Raw genomic sequence first — 18,752 nt, forward strand, 5'->3', positions numbered from 1 at the left:
GAAATTTTGACATGTCAAAAAAAAGTCGCCCTGGTCATTACGGAGCAGCTATTGCTTGTTTGAGACACAAAACCACACCAGTACGCAAGACAATCGCCAATTACTGCAACTTAATTCGTTTTCTGAACCGATACCGGTAACCCTAAAAATTTAGCAAAAGCGTTATTTCACGACATGCTGGTTGTGCTGGATGCTTTTTTGACGCTATATCACTATTGGTTATCGATAGTTCAAAAAGAGTTTTTGAGAACACCACGCAATGTAATTTTTGATACATATACATTCCAGAGCGCGGTTACTGGTAACGGTAATCGCGCATGTGTCTCCGTAAATATGTAGACTATCCCCTATAAAGTGTTTAACAATTGCTTCTATTCCCTACCGGTTGGGAACCACTGCATTAGACAGAGGTAGCAATTCGGAACTATATATACAAGGCGTTTTCTGCATCGCCTTACCTTATTGATCGAAAATACAGATCAATATAGTCTTTGCATTGCCGTTTCTAAATCAAAATCTCAAATTGAGGCGTCGGGTCATCAACGCAGGCGTACATTTAGGCGTTTATACGTTTAATGTATAGCTACCAATATTCATTCAGACATTTGTATTTTTATCAGTTCAAAAATGCAAAGGATTGCAGTTAATCAAGAAAATAGCTAGTGGTAAGACTATAGCATTTTGATTTTTAATTGCATTATACTTCAACGAAATCATACGATCACTGCGAAGTGTTGATGCGCATTTTAATAGATCAGCTCGGGGATATTATTACTCCGTAAATCTGTCTTCGTTGGGTAACTCGTGGCAAACTTTTGGTGTTAGGTTTCGAAATGACATTAGTATCATTATTGGTACAACAGAGTGGCGATTATCGCCGTTTTAAGGCTATGTGCACCACGACATTTCATGTTATTGGCTTTGTACTTATTACCGAGCAGAGCCTGACGGACAATGCACAGTGGCTTAGGCCACTTCCATTATCCCTGAATTCAAACTCTTCCTCCCATTCTGTTTTGAAAGTTGTGATAAGCGCCAACAACAATCGCAGAAATTATCATGACCTGCACTTCCGTGATTAATTATTATTGAGTCCATTTGTTGAACACAATGATTGTGAATGTGTAATCATTGAAGAGCCGCAATCATGCTCAAAGAGCCGCAATTTGCCCACCCCTGCTTCATACCGTCCTAATATAATATCTTTAACCGTACTTTAGTAAGACTCAATACACTTGCTGTCTGCATGTCTACTTGAAATGCGAATTAGGGGTTTGATACCCCGTTCCCTCTGCAGAGTGTAACACAAAAAAACGCACCAAGTCAAAACGAAAAATATATCATATAATAACTCTTATGGATAAATCAGCAAAAGCGCCCTGCCGTGCCAGGGAAATACTCGCGGTATGTGCAAGGAAATACAAAGTACGCAAACGATTTTGAAGATACGAATCGCGTTTGGATACGAATCGTTTGCAACAGTCACGACATAAGCGAGGAATATTGGCATAGAGTTAATGAACAAGTTCTTCCCCCCCGAGTTAGACTATACAAAATTTTCACCTTTTTCAAATTAGATTAAAACTAGAAATATATCTATTTCTTTCACAAATTAGACTAGAATTACATAGTTGTCCACACTTCGCATAGTAGCCAAATTCCCTCGCCCCCTGAAAGTCGGTGACCGTTTGAAAAAGATACGCCTAATTGATATCGGTTCCTGTGACACACAAGAACATTAGGTAACGGGCAAATGCTGGTTTTCGGTATGAAGCGGACAAGCGCAATCGGCGTATGGTGAATCGGCGGTGTTGCGATACTTTGGTGAAAACATATCCGAAGCACGCGTCGTTGTATATTTCCTATCATTGAAACTGCAAGAATTCGCGCCCCTTTGCGAAGTAAGATCTGGCACGGCTGGTCGTCACATCAAGCCAAGTACCTGAAAAGAAAAAGAGAAATTAAGCTCCCGGGAACGGGAACATCATAACTATGGCGATTTTTTTTACCTAAAAATCAAAATTTTGACATTTTTAGACCTTAGAAATCTTAATTTTCACCTAACGTATGCAAATTAGGTGTTTTCCCACATAATGCTAGAATTGTACTACTTTATCTTCACTTCCGGTTGGAACTGTCTGTCATTATGAAGTAGTCTGGCCTGAAAAAACATTGACTGACAAAAACAGACAAAATTTTACGTGAAACACTTCATTTTAACAAAATCTGGCCATATGAATTTGTTGTAGTACAACGAAAGATACTTTCCTACATTCTCGGGTAGCAAGTCTTTGTCCTTACCAAGTAGCTTGCCAAGAATGGAGAAAGAACGTTCAAAAGCAGCAGTTGTTGGCTGACAAACCGTGTTGCTGCATTCTGACAATGGTGTCTACATCACAATTTTTCATCACACGCTTCTTGATATAAGAATCATGCAATGCCCGCGCAGTCTTGCTTCAGTTGAGATATTGCGGTACGTTGAGCATAACACCATGTCAACCTACTTGTTTCATTTGAATGTTTATGATTCACAATGAGCAGACAATGGGCTGTCTACAACGGTAGTCCTATAAAGTAGGCTACAAGCTGTAAAATGTCAAATGATAAGTTCACCGACAGTCTACGATACAAACGAAATGCAGGTTGCAAAAATATTTTGACATTTTTTGACAAGTCAAAAAAAATCGCCCTAGTCACAACAAACAAAAAAGCACTAATATTCAAATACCGGTATTCGTCTGGCGACTGAGGGGAGCGTTCGACGTAACTTTTCTCGATCAGCGACTCGATCGATTTCTTTATAACGCTGATAGTCGGTGAGAACCGGGCCCTGGACATTCCGATAATCTGGAGAATTGACGCAAGATTAACACATACAAGTTATCAGACGGTCAGGAGCCTGAATCTTGCAGCAGCGATTGTTAGTGCTGGTGCTTGAGCCGAAATAAAAGTGGTCAGTGACGAATTACATCTACTTTTCAAGAGTCCTTAGTACGATTTACTTACATGCATTACTTACTCTAAGGATTACATTAGATTACTTTCCATTTTTGCAGTATTTTAAACAAAAGCAGGCTAATTACTTTCAACAGTTCCGATTTCGAAAAGTAGACAGTAGTTTTGGAATTAGTTTGCGTCACTTTTATTGGTGAAACAACCCCTGTATCGAGGTGAATGAATGCATTTTCGAAGTGTATTCATATTGAAATAAACCTGACACTGACAGAGAGCATTGTACATCAACAATCGTATCACAAAATATAGACTTTTCACATCTGCCCAGTCCGGTCCCACGTCAAGGAGAAATAAACAACAAACCTCTTGTATAAGTTCGTTATGCTTTAGACTTTTTCTCGCCTTCATAATTCGAACGATAGCGGCCTGCGACAAAAACGGACAGCAGTCAGATAAAAACCGACCAGTGCCAATTGGTAACAGCGGAAAGCTCGAGCAATATCATAATTTTCGAGTTGACACAAATATAATATATTTTCTACGATAAACCCGATATTAAAATGTGACGTATTTCAACACGACCTTGTAATTAGCGGCGGTAATTTGTACTGTAGCTGAGCAAATGCTGAGGCTTTGAGGCTGTAAAGGTGGAAAAAGGGGTATTAAAACCAAAATATTTGGAGATGAAATATTACTCCGAGTGTGAAAGGTGTATATTTTCGCTACCCGGCTCAAATTCGAGTACTAAAACCATTCTTGACCGCTAGGACTACTGCGACTGTACCTGCAGGTAAAGCTTCCTATCTTCGATGACGGAAGCGTGCGTGTTCTGGATCTCCTGGACGCCTTCTTTCTGCAGAGCGGTCGCGATCTTGAACCTCGTACGCTTGTTAGCGAAAGACAAATTGACGGCGTATTTCGGATTGCCGGAATCAGAATCCTGCAAACATAAATATTATAAACAATATATATATTATTAATATCATATTACATATTATAAATATATTACAAGAGGTTGAAATCGATAAACTGCAATGTTAAAGTTTTATTTGGTCTTATCTACATGTTATTGGTCTTAAACAAGTTGCAGGCTGCTACAACACTAGTGCCATTGTGACGTAGGTCAAGTCAAGCGTGGACCGTTTATTCCATCATGTCAGAAAGTTCCAAATTTTGGGGTGGTATAATCACACGTTGAAGTGTACCAGCACCGAATGTCAGGGAACCACCACAATACTTCACCTGTTTCACAAGTAACTTTGCATCGACGAGTAGGCTCAAGGTTTTTTCCAGTTCTTTACCGGCGAGGTTCGTAGATTGCGATATGAACATCAGCGACTGTTCGGGGGAGTCGTTAAATAGCAAAAGGACGGCGAGCTGGTACGTCGACATTGTGACCTGAAGATTTCAAACGTGCAGTCTGGCGACATATCAAAAATCGTGACTTGGACTCGAGTCACAACAATATGACTCGGACTCGTCCGTCTACTCCAGTGGTTCCCAACCAGCGGGGAATTGTTTCTGGTGGGGAATAAGCGCATCCGTTAAACATTACGTACAGGATGGTCTACATATTTGCGGAGACACATGTGTTATTGCCGTTACCAGTTAACTGCCCCGGATTGTATGCGTCGAAAATTATAAATTGAAAGTGTCCTAGGAGAACGCCTAAATGTCGTCTTTTTAGGAATTTGTCCTCTTTTTCTCTGAAAAGGATTTAAATGCCACAAAAAATACGACTCCGACGAAGCGAACGTCAGAGTTTCGTAAAAATTTGGGGGCCAAGTCGAATCAATGGCCTTTTTTTAGTCAACGCAATACTATCGGCTGGAAATTTATCAAAACCACCCGTTTTCTGGGAGCTTTCAGAATTGATAAAAAGCGTTCGCTTTTTGAGATCTCAAAATATGGTAACCCCATTTTTAAGGGTAAATATGAGTTTTGGGTAGTGGGGAATGGGGACTCGAAATAAATCTGAAGTGGGGAACGAAGACAAAAAGGTTGGGAACCACTGGTCTACTCAGTAACTTGGACTTGACTGGGTGGGGATTTGAAAATGACTCGACTTGACTCGAGTCGAAACTAAAAAAATAAAATTGACTTGCGACTTGGATGTTTGTGACTTGGTTACAACCCTGCTTCGTTTGTCGCGAGTCACGTCATCACAACCCTGGTTATCGTTATAGGTGCTTGTTATAGGTCTGGAATAACGATTATGGCAACTTACAAAATACGTTTTAGGCGTCAGCTGAACTTTGACCTCGGCCTGCGCCAGATGATGCAGCCAGGATAGCTTGCGTCCTTGGAACTTCTCGTCATAAAATCCTTTAAACTGAAAGACACAAAAAAATGCGAACGAAGGCGACAACAAAATCATCATAACATGACATAAATTTAACTTGTAGTGGAAATGAGGCAGTGACTAGAGATCGATCTATATGGGATATGATGTCATCGAATATGTTCAATGATATTATAAGTATGTCAAATATCGATATCATTTTGAATATCCGACATCAGTCGAGTACTGCTTGTATCGGCCAGGCATAAGAAACACAGCAGCTATCGTTGCTAAAACCTCTATGCATGTTCCGACTAAGCCTCAGAGTCCCAAGCAGACTTGAAACACCAGATATTCAAGCTGTCCGATTAGACCGAAAAGCGGGTAATCTAATTCTAATCGAACTTCTGAAAAGAGACAAAGCAAAAACAGAGCTACAATTATCAAAATAATAAGTCAAACTAATTAGATTTAACTGTTGATATTCAGTCTCACCAGCTCTTACGACATAGTAAAGAATTCGCGTGCGACCACTCACCATGTTAACGCTTTTCGTCAATTCCTCGGGCAAGTACAGCAATGTCTGCGTTGAATTGAATGGCCACGCGCCGGCCTAAACAGAGACCACACGTTGGCCGAAATGAAAATCTTGGAGATACAGAACTTCGGTTGAATAATATATCCGTTTAGAAATAAGCCCGGATATTTTCATCTGTATTTCAAATCCTTCCTCAATTCTCTCTTAAGAAATGACTCGAGTCATTACAAGCCTGGCTGACGAGTGTCAGCCGAAAACAATAGAGTTTATTTCAATATGATTATTAGGGGTGTTCAAAAATGACTGTTTTTCTCAAATTGTACCGGCTACTTGATAAAACTGTAAGGTTACCTAATTTAAGCCTACACACAAAATCTGGTTCAATTCCAGCCAGTAGCCGCTGTGTTACAGGAGAAAAAAGTTTCTATTTATTATACAAAAATGAACAAAAATTTCAAAATTTTCTGTTCACCCCATGGAAGTGTTAGGTTGTCTATAGAAACGATGTTCACCAAATTAGGCTCAATTCCGACAAGTGAAAGAGGAGTTATTGCCGTCGAAAAATTTGGATTATCAATATAACAGTATTTACGGTGACCAATTCTTTAATTATTTAATATGGGTGTGCCCACCGTAAATACTATTTTATTCAAATCCAAATTTTTCAAAGGCAATACCTCCGCTTCCACTGGCCGGAATTGAGCCAAATTTGGTGAACATCGTTTCCATAGACAACCTAACACGTTCATGGAGTGAACGGAAAATTTTGAAATTTCTGTTTATTTATTTTTATATAATAAATAGAAACTTTGTTCTTCTGTAGCAACGCGGCTGCTGGCTGGAATTGAACCAAATTTGGTGTGTAGTCTTTAATTAGGTAACCTAACAATTTTATCAAGTAGCCAGTACAATTTGAGAAAAGTCATATTTGAACATCCCTAATGATTATAATATGATAAATCGAGACGCCTACCTGCAATACGTTCACGTTAAAATTGAGACTGTGTTCGGCGCTCTTTGATCGAGAGTGCTCCATAAACTTCGAATTCAAATCGGCGCTCAGCCGGATGTCGTTGAACATTCGGTGCAGTTTCGAAGTGTAGTCGTACCCGCAGACGCCTTTCAGCTGGTTGATCATCATCTCCTCCATGTACATCGAGTTGCACAGGCCGTGGATGAGACGTTTGGCGAGATTTCGGCTGTAAAACTGCAGCGAGATACGCGAAATTAGATTCGACTGTTGAACAGAACCACAGTATAGGCCTACAATTCAATAAAGAGCTTCTTGGAGGTACAGAAATTCAATATACAATTGTATATTAGGGGTCATCAAAATTGAATTTTTTCTCAAATCGTACTGGCTACTGGATAAAATTGTCGGGTTACCTAATTTAGGTATACACACCAAATTTGGTTGAATTCCAACCAGTGGAAGTGGAGTTATTACCATCGGAAAATTTGGATTTGAATGAAATGGTATTTACGTTGGGCACCACTATAATAAATAATTATAGAATTGGTCACCGTAAATACTATTTTATGCATAATCCAAATTTTTCGACGCCAATAACTCCACTTCCACTGGTTGGAATTGAACCAAATTTAGTGAACATTGTTTCTATAGACAACCTAACACTCTCATGGGGTGAAGAGAAAATTTTCAAATTTTTCATTATATATTTTTATATAATAAATAAAAACTTTCTTCTCCTATAGCAATTCGGCTACTGGTTGGAATTGAACCAAATTTGGTGTGTAGGCTTGAATCAGGTAACCTAACAATTTTATCAAGTAGCCAGTACGATTGAGAAAAAAAGTCATTTTTGAAGACCCCTATTGTATGTTATATTCATCTCGAAATGAGCCCGAATATTTTGAGCTGACACTTGTCAGGGGTAATTGTCAGCTAGCTAGTAGAGAATAGAAAAGAACATTGTATATCAATAATCGTATCACAAAATATGACGCCCCGGGTATTTGAAATTGCATGCCACCGTGAATACTATCGTTTTGAAAATAACCGAAACTTCAATTGGCTCTGCCTCGGCCTCTATACATTGGAATTGAGCCAAATTCGGCGTGTAGCGTTTTTTTTTTTAGACAACCTAACAATTTAATCAGTGAATTCCCGGAATCGGGATGATTAGGTTATTTTTGAACAATCCTAACGGACACCTATAAGCGATAAGAATTATATCAATATCTCCAGTCAAGAATTTGCGGATTATAGTTTTTCATTTTGTGAAGACGTGAAAAACGCTGAAAGTTTTTCCCCTTTAATGGCCTATGTTGATACTTCTTTTAATGTGCGGTATCAACTCAATATTATAATAATCTGTTGGGCTGTGCTCGAGCCCCTTCACTGTAGTTATTTTACAAAGATGGGATCCTGAGATTATCAAACATGTAATTAGATATCGTCTGTCGATACATGCAGTACTTTATTGCCTTTCTTGGAAAAAGTCATTCAAAATTTGAACGAATACTTCACGGCAGCACGCTCAGCTTTTGCTCAAAAACGAACAGAAGTTGACATTGAAATTTTGCAAGACAATTGATATCGACCGATACATTGATCAATGGATATTCATTACCCCTTTGTACGCAATCAACAATGAAATCATTTCCACAATGTGACCTCGCGAATAACAGATTGGTCGAGTCTGCGCGTTGCGCTGTTAAAATGTCAAGGAAATGGCTAGACGCCACGCCGAGGCATTTTCAAAACTTCCGGTTTCACAGAAAAAATTGTACCGGTCTGTAGCCTATGTGTGCGGACCTATGAGACAGTACTCATCGATACAATATATTCTTGGTATCAGTCACCTTGGTAATTAAATTATTTTGTAGCTTAGTATATTTTATATTATTATCAAATACACTTCTAAATTCGATCGAGGTCTATTGATAATCTTCATGTGGATGACTTGATATCTCATTATTACTCGTATTTATTCTGACAGCTAAGGCTGGGCAAAATCGAGTACCTGAGTAAGAATTAGGGCTACATGTCCGTAAGCTGAATTGCGTTCAATGGAGGTTACCAGGCTTCAAGAGCGGAAGAGAGTATCGAAACTATCGTTCCCGATGATAAATCAAAGTCTCTTAGCGTCAAGAGGATAATTTCATTACTAGACAAAATCATCCATCATTACTCGACTCGAATTACTGTAGTCAGCCCTAATAGTAACAAAATAAACTCGATTGTTCGATCGATTTTACCTTGAGGAAAAGGTCCTTGTCTTCGATATATCGGAAGACGGTGATGCTGTTCTTCAATTTCTCGTCGATATCGTTCTCGGTCAAACCCTTCATGCTTTTCCGTAGCAGGCTGTCGCAATACTTACCCAGCTGCGAAGGAACAACTATGTGAGATCGCCGGCATTACTAGGATAATATGGTAATAGCAGAGGCGATCGTTAAACCAGTCTCACTAGACGCAGCAATAACGAAGACATATCCAAACTGCTTCATGAAAAAGTAAAAAATGAAGGTCTGAACAAGAATTCAGTACGTAGTTTAAATATGCTGATTTGGTCGATGGCTCGCATAGGATACTCTTAGCAGTCGATCGCAGGCTACTAGTTATAAACTCATTTGTGAAATGTTTCTTTGCTCCAATATTTGAAGAGCTTCTCGGAGGTACAGAACTTCAATATGCAATTGAGTAGTATATTCATATTGAAATGAACCCGAATATTTTCGGCTGACACTCGTCAGGGGTAATCGTCAGCAACTAGTAGAGAATTAGAATAGAACTGCGTGCACAGTAGGGGTGTTCAAAAATGACTTTTTTTCTCAAATTGTACTGGCTACTTGGATAAAATTGATAGGTTACCTAATTTAAGCCTACACACCAAATTTGGTTCAATTCCAGCCAGTAGCCGCATTGCTACAGGAAAAGAAAGTTTCTATTTATTATATAAAAATATACAAGAAAATATTTGAAGATTTTCTGTTCTCCCCATGAAAGTGTTAGGTTGTCCATAGAAACGATTTTCACCAAATTTGGTTCAATTCCAACCAGCGGAAGCGGAGTTATTGCCGTCTAAAAATTTGGATCTGAATAAAATAGTATTTACGGTGGGCACCAATGTAATAAATAATTAAAGAATTGGTCACCGTATATACTATTTTATTCATAATCCAAATTTTTCAACGACAACAACACCGCTTCCACTGGTTGGAATTGAACCAAATTTGGTGTGTAGGCTTAAATTAGGTAACCTAACAATTTTATCAAGTAGCCATAACGATTGGAGTAAAAAATTCATCTTTGAACACCCCTAGTGCGCAGTGTAAAACCTAAAGCCAGCAATACCAATTCCGGCGAACGACACGGCTGCTTCTTCTCCTTGTGGTTCACGATGGCGCGACAGGCCGCGTTCAACGCGTCGCCGAACTGCTTGTCCTCCTGAAAGCACTGCGATATCAGCTGCGAGAACTTGGTGTGCACGTCCAGAATGCAATCGATGAAGGTGGCCGCGAGCTGTACGTGCATAAAAATACAAATCAAGAAGTTGGCGACTTCAATTATGCATCGTCGCGTTACGTTGCCGTCCTCCTTTTGCGCCCTGACCATGATCAAACCGGTCTCCTCGATGTGGAGTCGCAGTTCGTCGCAGACCAAGGTCAGCCCGCTTGGAACGTGTTTCAGTATCGTGTACAGGTGTTGGAGGTCTGGGAAAATAATGATTTTTGAATCACGTTTTTGGGCCGCGTGATTTTTTCTGTTGTTCGGCCAGTCACCGGCGAATTCTGTACTTTTGACATGAATTTGGCATTGGAAATGTAATAGGGCAAGTTTTTGCAACTTTTTTTTACAGCCTCCGGCAGCTTCCTAAACACTCGTAAGATACGCAGAATGCTGTTTTAGGCTGTTCGAAGGAATCTTATAGTGCAACTTTTTGCAAGTTTTGTCCATTTTTTTCATGCAACTCTTTGCAACATTTTGCTACTTTTTCGATTTTTCATGAAAGTATTTTCGGTTTTGGTGAAATACACGGCCAAATTCCACTGAAACACCGTAAATCAGCACTGAAGTACGGCTGAGCCGGTAAATTGACCTTTTTTTTAGTCAACCGAGCAAAATGTGGTCTTTTAGTGCAACTTTTGTCAAAAATAAATAAATAAATGCAACTTTCCGCGGATTTAACAGCAACAAAAACTTGCCCTAGTAATAACAAATACTATTACGAAATTCGAAAATGAATGTTTCACCGAATAAGAGCGTTAGGTTTGTTCAAAATAAATTCGTTAAAATTATTATGATGACAAAAAAAACTGCACACCAAATTTGGCTGAACTCAAACGCATGGAATAGGGCTGTTCAAAGAACTTTTTTTTCCTTCAAATTTTACTGGCTGTTTGATAAAATTGATAGGTTGCCTAAAACAATACGTTGCACACCGATTTTGGGGCAATTCCAGCCTATCGACTAATTGCTGTATAAGAAAATACTTTTAGATCTATTTAATAAAAATAGATATCAAAATTTTACAAATTTTACTGGCTGAAATTGTTAGATTGTCTGACGACACGATGCACAACAAATTCGGCTCGATTCCAAACAGTATAAGCGAAGTTTTTAGGGTACAAAATTATAATTTGAAAAAATAGTACCGTAAACCGGGGTAACTTTGGACTTAAGGGTAACTTTGGACACTAAGCAGTAAAAGATTTAAATGGTTATTGATGAAAAAGGGTTGCCGCTGAATGTCCAATTTTTTTTCATGTGGCATCGGTACCATAAGTAGTCTCAATAGAAGGTGGATTCATTTCACTACCAGATAAACTTGACCCAACATTGATAAATTAATGGAGGGGGTCAATTTCATCAAATTTAATGGCCATTCAACTTCTTACAAGCAAACATAGATAACATGTGGTTCGTAGATTGAAAACTTGGCAGCAGATACCTCTAAGCAGTCTTAATCCATGGCAAAAATCTCAGTGGGCTCACCCTCAGATCAATACAAGAAAATGTGATGTCCAAAGTAACCCCGTCAAATTTTATCAGAACGGGGTAACTTTGGACAGAGGAAAATGTGATATTTAGAGCTCTGGAAAGTGGCTGCTTCATCTCTGTCAAAGTGTATGGTCAACTATATTCCTTATTACCGGCCTGATGGCTTTTTAAAATGGAATGAGAAGGTTAATAAATTAGAGTTTGCCAAAATATGAAAAAATGGATAGGCAATCAGCTGAGAGATTGTAATCGGGTGTAAGCTACTTCAAAAACTTATCACATACTCATAAAGATGTGCCTGCTGAGTGCTGAATATGGGATATCGTAAATTACGACAAATATATCCATCAGAGGAGATAGGAAAGGGGAAGTGTATCTTTTAAAGAACAGTAATATATTTGAAATCGGCATTAATCACGTTAACATGTTTAACTTTCACTGTCGATTGCTGACACTGCCAGTGGGATATCCCTTATCACCATACGTTATTTATAAGTCCCAATTGGCGAAGGCATGAGGGAAAATTGAGATAAGAGGGCCCATTAGCCTTCATAAACGACCTAATTTTTTTTTTTTTGGGGGGGGGGGGAATTAGGTATAAATCATGCAATAGGTCAGACATATACTATTTTGTTTCAGTTTTATCCACTGCTCTCATCAACTCTCACCAAATAAGCCCCATTTACGAAGTTTCATAAACAATTGAGTGTAAAGGCATACAAAAAACTACATTGTCCAAAGTTACCCCACATGCAGGGATAACTTTGGACACGGATAATTTACAAAAATAAGGTACTTATTTATGACCATGAAGATTTTGGATTAGGTAATTCTAATCTATGCTCCATGACCCCTAAAAAAACACAAAACTTGCCTCCCCTACACCCCAGCATTTCTGAGATACAAATCGGGATTGTTGAAAATTGTCCAAAGTTACCCCGGTTTACGGTAAGCCTATTGACAGTGGCAAATTCTTCAATTTTTTATTATACATCTACCTACCGTGAATACTATGATTTGAAATCATAAATTTCTAACATCAAAAACTTCCCTTTTACCGGTTGGAATCAAGCCAAATTTGTCGTGCACCGTTTTTTTTTTCAGAGAACCTAACAAATTCATAGGGTAGAGTTGACAGTGAAATTTGATGAAAAAGCTTATTTATGAACAGCCGTAATGAGCGCGAATTGTGATAGGCCTACGCAACAATCAGTGAATTTGACCCTTATTCCTAATCCTAACCCCCAACCCGAAAACATTAATACATAGGCTACACACCAAGTCTAAGTGCCGAGTTTATAAACGATCTTTCAACCAACCAAATTCCACTTTTTCAAACAACTTGAGCATAATACGTGTCCACTTGAAGGACTTTGACACGCCTCTCAAACCATTACTCCTACATGCAATTGAGCAGAAATTTACAGCGTTTTCTACATCAACAATGACTACATCCACCTCCATTTCAATATGTAGAAAAATCTCTAGCCGCACCTGTTTGCCTGCTTTGTCGTATCATCACTCTCGCGTTTGAGTGCAAAAATTTCTGATAGTCCGCCACCATTCTGTTACGGCAAGACTTGGTGACCTTGGGATAGGAGGACTTGTGCAAGAAATTGGCGCTCCTCATTTCTTCTTCGCTCAACAGTTGCAGCACCTGAACGACGTTAATAGTTTGATCGAGGCCGTACTATCACTCCGCAACTTGAAAAAATTACAATTACAATTACACAGTTTTTTCCCAAATTAAATTGAATTAGTTACACAACAAAAAACAAGTTCAGTACGTGCCAAATCAGAGTTCATTATCATAAGCACGAGGATGACAAATGTCTGTACAGTAGGGCTGTTCAAAAACAAACTTTTTCTTCAGATTTCACCGGCTATGCGATAAAATTGTTAGGTTGGTTAAAACAACACTGCACACCAAATTTGGCGCAATTCCAACCAGTAGAATCGAGATTCTTACAGTAAAAAGTCTTGAATTTATGGTTGATTTTATGGTTTCTGTCAACCCGTAGAGATGATGCACACCAAATTTGGCTTGATTCCAACCACTAGAAACGAAGTTATTGCAGTAGAGAAATTTCTAATTCCATGATTTTATTTAAATCCAAAGTTTTCTACTGCAATAACCATGCTTCTAGCGGTTGGAATTGAGCCAAATTTGGTGTGCATCATCTCTACTGATAGCCCAACAATTTTATGGGGTTGACAAAAAAATTTTGAAATTTAATTTGTCAATTTTTTTATTATAAATCTAAAACTCTCTACTGCAAGAATCTCGTTTCTACTGGTGGGAACTGAGCTAAAGTTGGTGTGCAGCGTTGTTTTAACCAACCTAGCAGTTTTATCACACAGCCAGTGAAATCTGATGAAAGTTTTTTTTTGGACTCGAGGCATTCTATCAGAGTTGTAACCAAGTCGCGAGGTCCCGAGTCACAAGTCAATCTCGCTTTCATAATTTTGACTCGAGCCATTTTCAATTCGCCAACGAGTCAAGTCTGAGTCTAAGTCAGCTAGTAGAGTGCAGAATCCGAGTCGTAGCGCTTTGACTCGAGTTCAAGTCATTATGTTAACTGTCCGGTTTTCAGTCCAATCCGGCTCAACCAACTTTTTACCAACTCTTCCCGAGCGATATATCATAATTTTCCTCAGTCTTAATAGTTTTTCACCCTATTTTCAAAGTATCAGACGAAATACCAATCATGTAGTAACTTTCCTATTCTTCGAAGTTACAATGAAATGTCGGTCTCGCCCGTCCTAGTCTCGAGTCATATGACTTGGTTCGAGTCATGCACATTGACTCGAGTACAAGTCGGGTCAATACAAAAATTGACTCAAGTCGAGTCATTTTACGCATTTGAAAAAATGACTCGAGTCACCAAAAATGGCGACTCAAGTCATTACAACCCTGGTGAGGCCTTCAATATCACCAAAGAGGTTCACAGGAATATGTTGAGCCCGTCTCAAACTCAATACTGAACAGTGAACTCTATGACTTGAACGGTTGTTCCCTGAACCGGTGTTGAAGTGAAAATGACTCGACACAAAATTATAAAAGTAAATTTGACTTGTGACTCGCAACTTTGCGACTTGGTTTCAACCCCGAGTTCTCCTGCATCATTTTCAGAGAAACCAGATACTCAATCAAAATGATAATTAGAGAATGAAATGTTGGCATTTTTTCTACTGACAAGTAGCATAACCTAGACGCCCAAGTCTGCACTACAGAGATCAAAGTTCAAACCAGTTTAGAAATCAAGCGCATTCAATCTCAATCACAATCAAAACACTACCAAAGCGGAATCACATCGCAAGGATTATCGCGCTGTAATCACATGCGACGCGAACTTTATTAAAATCAAGAATGCCACACAAGTGCATCACGCGCACATTCGCCCGTAGGAGTGAAAATGATTAGTCCACCAATCCAAAAAAATAACGAGCGTATTCAGTAAAGTTAAATACAAAGCACCTTTTTCATATAGTGAGAACAATCGCCGTCTTTTATGAACTCGGATGCTTTCTTCCGATAAAATTCCTCCGATCTCGATAGATATTTCACTTCGAACATGTCCTCGTACAGCTGCACAATAGCGAAACGTTAAATTGAGCGAGTTTGAGAGCGAGATATATTTATTTCGTCAAATGATAATGTCAAAAAGTAGGCTATGTGCAAATTCACAATCTTCCGGTCGTCCGAAACAACTGTACTGGATTGTCCAAACATCATAAAGTTACACATTATGAAATGTATGCTCCATAGACTTTGCTGTATTGCATACGAAAATTGACAATGTTGTAGTTTGTGATGCGATTGCTGCTATACAATGTTCTTTCCGATTCTCTGCTAGATGGAGACGATTACCCCTGACGAGTGTCAGCCGAAAATATTCGACCTAGTTTCAGTATGAATACACCGTTCAATTGTATGGTCTCTTTTCAAAATCCACAACTAAAACTAGACCTGTTCACTATTTAAAAATCCGCAGCTAGAACTAGAACTACTCCCTTTTCAAAATGCACAACTAAAACCAGACCTGTTCACTATTTAAAAATCCGCAGCTAGAACTAGAACAACTCCCTTTTCAAAATGCAAAACTCAAACTAGACCTGTTCACTATTTAAAAATCCGCAGCTAGAACTAGAACTACTCCCTTTTCAAAATGCACAACTAAAACTAGACCTGTTCACTATTGAAAAATCCGCAGCTAGAACTGGAACTACTGACTTTTCAAAATGCACTACTAGAACTAGAACTGTTTACTTTTTCAAAATGCGAATCTAAAACTACTCGCTTTTCAAAATGTGCAACTACAGCTAGGACTGTTCACTTTTCAAGATCCGCTACTAGAATCAGAACTTACCTACTCAAAAAACCTGTAGCTAGTTGACCGTCAGCTAACTAGAAGGGCAGTACCAGTTTAACATAGACATGACCAACCTTCAACGCCTGTTTCTTTCTGTATTCCTTCACGATCACGAACGATTCGATCACCCCGCTGACAACAGGCCTGTTCACCGTGGAGTGGGCCCGGTCCATGTCGATTAAATCCAAAACACGCTCCACAAGTTTCTCGCCCACCCCTTCGATCATGATATTGTGCCACGTGTCCAGCGCCAGCTAGAAAGAATGGTGTATATTTGTTTAAACATACAAAGGCGTAACTTTGCTATATTTGGAGCGGAAGAGACTTACTTCCCCGATTTCTAAGATCGGTTCTCGTACTTCGAACGAATAATCGTAATCAAGATCCGCGCAGGTTTTGCTGTTTTTGGCGTGCTGCTGATTCAAATACCGGAATAATAAATCTAGGTATCGGGCGCCCCGCCTGAACTCTGTCCAGTGCCTGAAAGCATCACATTGTGTTATGGCAGGACTGCCGACTAAACACACGTCGGACTTACCTGTAGTAGCTGTTCAATAAGTTATCAGAGTCCTGTATTATCTGCGAAAACATAGGTACAATTTATCACATATCTTCTTGCTGATTGCGTTCCAATCATGGATTAATCATTCTTTTCACTAATTTGATATTGACACATAATAAAAGATAATATATTATTATTCACACCATCACAAAATAATGGTCATGAATAATATGATGAATAGTTTAATTTGGTAATAGGTCTACTGCTGCTATTGCCTGGAAAGTGGTGGTGGAACGGGTGGCATTAAACCAGTTGAAATATATACACTAACACTAGCATGTACAATAGCACATGTACTGCACATTGTACAATGGGCTACGATAAAAAAGCACTGGCACTTATTCGTTAAAAAGAAAATACTGCACTAATCACAAATTCAGTCAAGATAAATGAAATGGTCTGTTGACATATGTGCATGCGACATAATATCAAGCGACACTTCAGCATGTGGGTAAAATTTGGGGTTAGGCTGGGTTGATGATTGGGTTAGGATATATTTATACAAGGACTGATTTCGGAGTTAGGGTTAGGGTAAGCTTGGGGGTCGTGAAACCATATGCCAAAGTGACACATGTAAAAGTGTCCCATGCTGATATGTCGCTTTTCATTGTGTCGCATGGTCAGATGTTGGGCAACCAAATGAAATATGTGACAGTCATCAGGCGTAATTTATGTCAGGTAACAATGTTGTCAGCGGTGCCCACGGAGTAGACTTCAACAGCAAGATACTTAAGTTGTTAATTAGACTAATTGAAGCGAAATGCCGGTAAGCCAAGTCTAATCCAGTTTGAGAAGTGTTTCTATGATCTAATTTTAACTCAAATACAATTGTCTATTACAGTTCTGTACCTACAAGAAGCTCTTATAATAGAATGTCTGGTTTTCCTGAAAATGCTAATGACTTACCGGACAAAGACCGGAGACATGATGTACAAGAAAATCCTTGACCGCAGAATATAATTCCTCCGTTAAGGGCTCCGGATATGCAACGCACAGTGAATAGACGTCTCTTTATGTCAATTTGGTCAAGGATGCAACAAGTATGAAAACAGAGCCTCGCAATCAAGACGTGCACTAGTCACGTCTAAAATTTACGACCAATTGGAAAGCTCCTAAATGCACGGTACATTAAGGTAGACTTATAAAAGGTATCTTTTCCTCAAAATTCATTTTTTGTGGATCGTATGAAACTCTAGTATGTGGTAATCGTTGTGCGCGTGACCAAACATTGAATCCTAACCAGATTGTACTTTATATTTTCAGAATCAGTGCAAGACTAGCAATCGATTGGCTAATGTAAGGATTCAATCAAGCACCTGAGTATTAGGCTTTGAATCAAGTATGATGACATCACAATAATATGAATGATGTGGTAAGTGCAAATATATATATATCATGCAACCACAAAGAATATAGCGCCAGTTCAGCAGAATGCGATTCAGCAAACCAATTTTTTACTATTTTCATAAAGGATACGTAAATCTTTCATTCCATATAGCAGGCAGCACCGGAGCTGAAGTGATGACACTACTAATTGTCGCAGTCAACTTACGCCAGGTCTGGTCAAAATCCACAATCCGTGGTTTCAGAGACATCGTCTTTATTTAGATATGATTTCTATAAACGATATTACCGTATCAATAGAACTGTGATTTCAAAGATTACTAAACTAGTTAATGAAATTCTCTAACTGAAAATGAATGTTCTGGCACAGACATCGAACATAAACATAATATAAGTAGTGGTGTGAACTGTGATCAGACTAGATGGCCTTTACGGTCTTATCGATCATTCCTATATAATACCGAATACTGTGCATGCATATTTTCAGTACCACCACCACTGCCATGTGTTATGTATTTTGGTGTGATGAAAATAAAGACTCTCTCTCTGACTTGCACATCTGGTTTTTAACCTCATAACCTTGTAACCTTATGGGTAATTGGAAAAAATCTAATACATTACGCATACGCATCTAGTATAGATTCTACTATGGATCACCGGTGTACTCTGTACAGAATGAACCATACATCAACAATAGTGTTAAAAGAACAAAACATCGAAACATGAGATTA

At 38.8% G+C, this 18,752-nt stretch overlaps 1 protein-coding gene across 1 annotated transcript; it reads right to left on the reverse strand.

The window, feature by feature from the left end:
* Positions 1–1,323: 1,323 nt before the first annotated feature.
* LOC145442620 (cullin-2-like) lies at positions 1,324–18,429 on the reverse strand. The gene is made up of 18 exons (XM_080320581.1): positions 18,154–18,429; positions 17,584–17,686; positions 16,654–16,694; positions 16,445–16,595; positions 16,190–16,369; positions 15,221–15,331; positions 13,237–13,399; positions 10,327–10,454; positions 10,096–10,263; positions 8,997–9,125; positions 6,748–6,981; positions 5,775–5,849; positions 5,183–5,287; positions 4,198–4,353; positions 3,740–3,895; positions 3,319–3,381; positions 2,729–2,847; positions 1,324–1,942 (listed from the first exon to the last, which is right to left on the reverse strand). Exons 1-18 carry the CDS (start codon positions 18,270–18,272, stop codon positions 1,930–1,932), a joined length of 2,214 nt encoding a protein of 737 aa, XP_080176707.1. The 5' UTR covers positions 18,273–18,429; the 3' UTR covers positions 1,324–1,929.
* Positions 18,430–18,752: the final 323 nt, after the last annotated feature.

The sequence above is a fragment of the Botryllus schlosseri genome, chromosome 7, assembly GCF_051294905.1.
Source record: "Botryllus schlosseri isolate E-star chromosome 7, Bs_hap1, whole genome shotgun sequence".
Classification (NCBI taxonomy): Eukaryota; Metazoa; Chordata; class Ascidiacea; order Stolidobranchia; family Styelidae; genus Botryllus; species Botryllus schlosseri.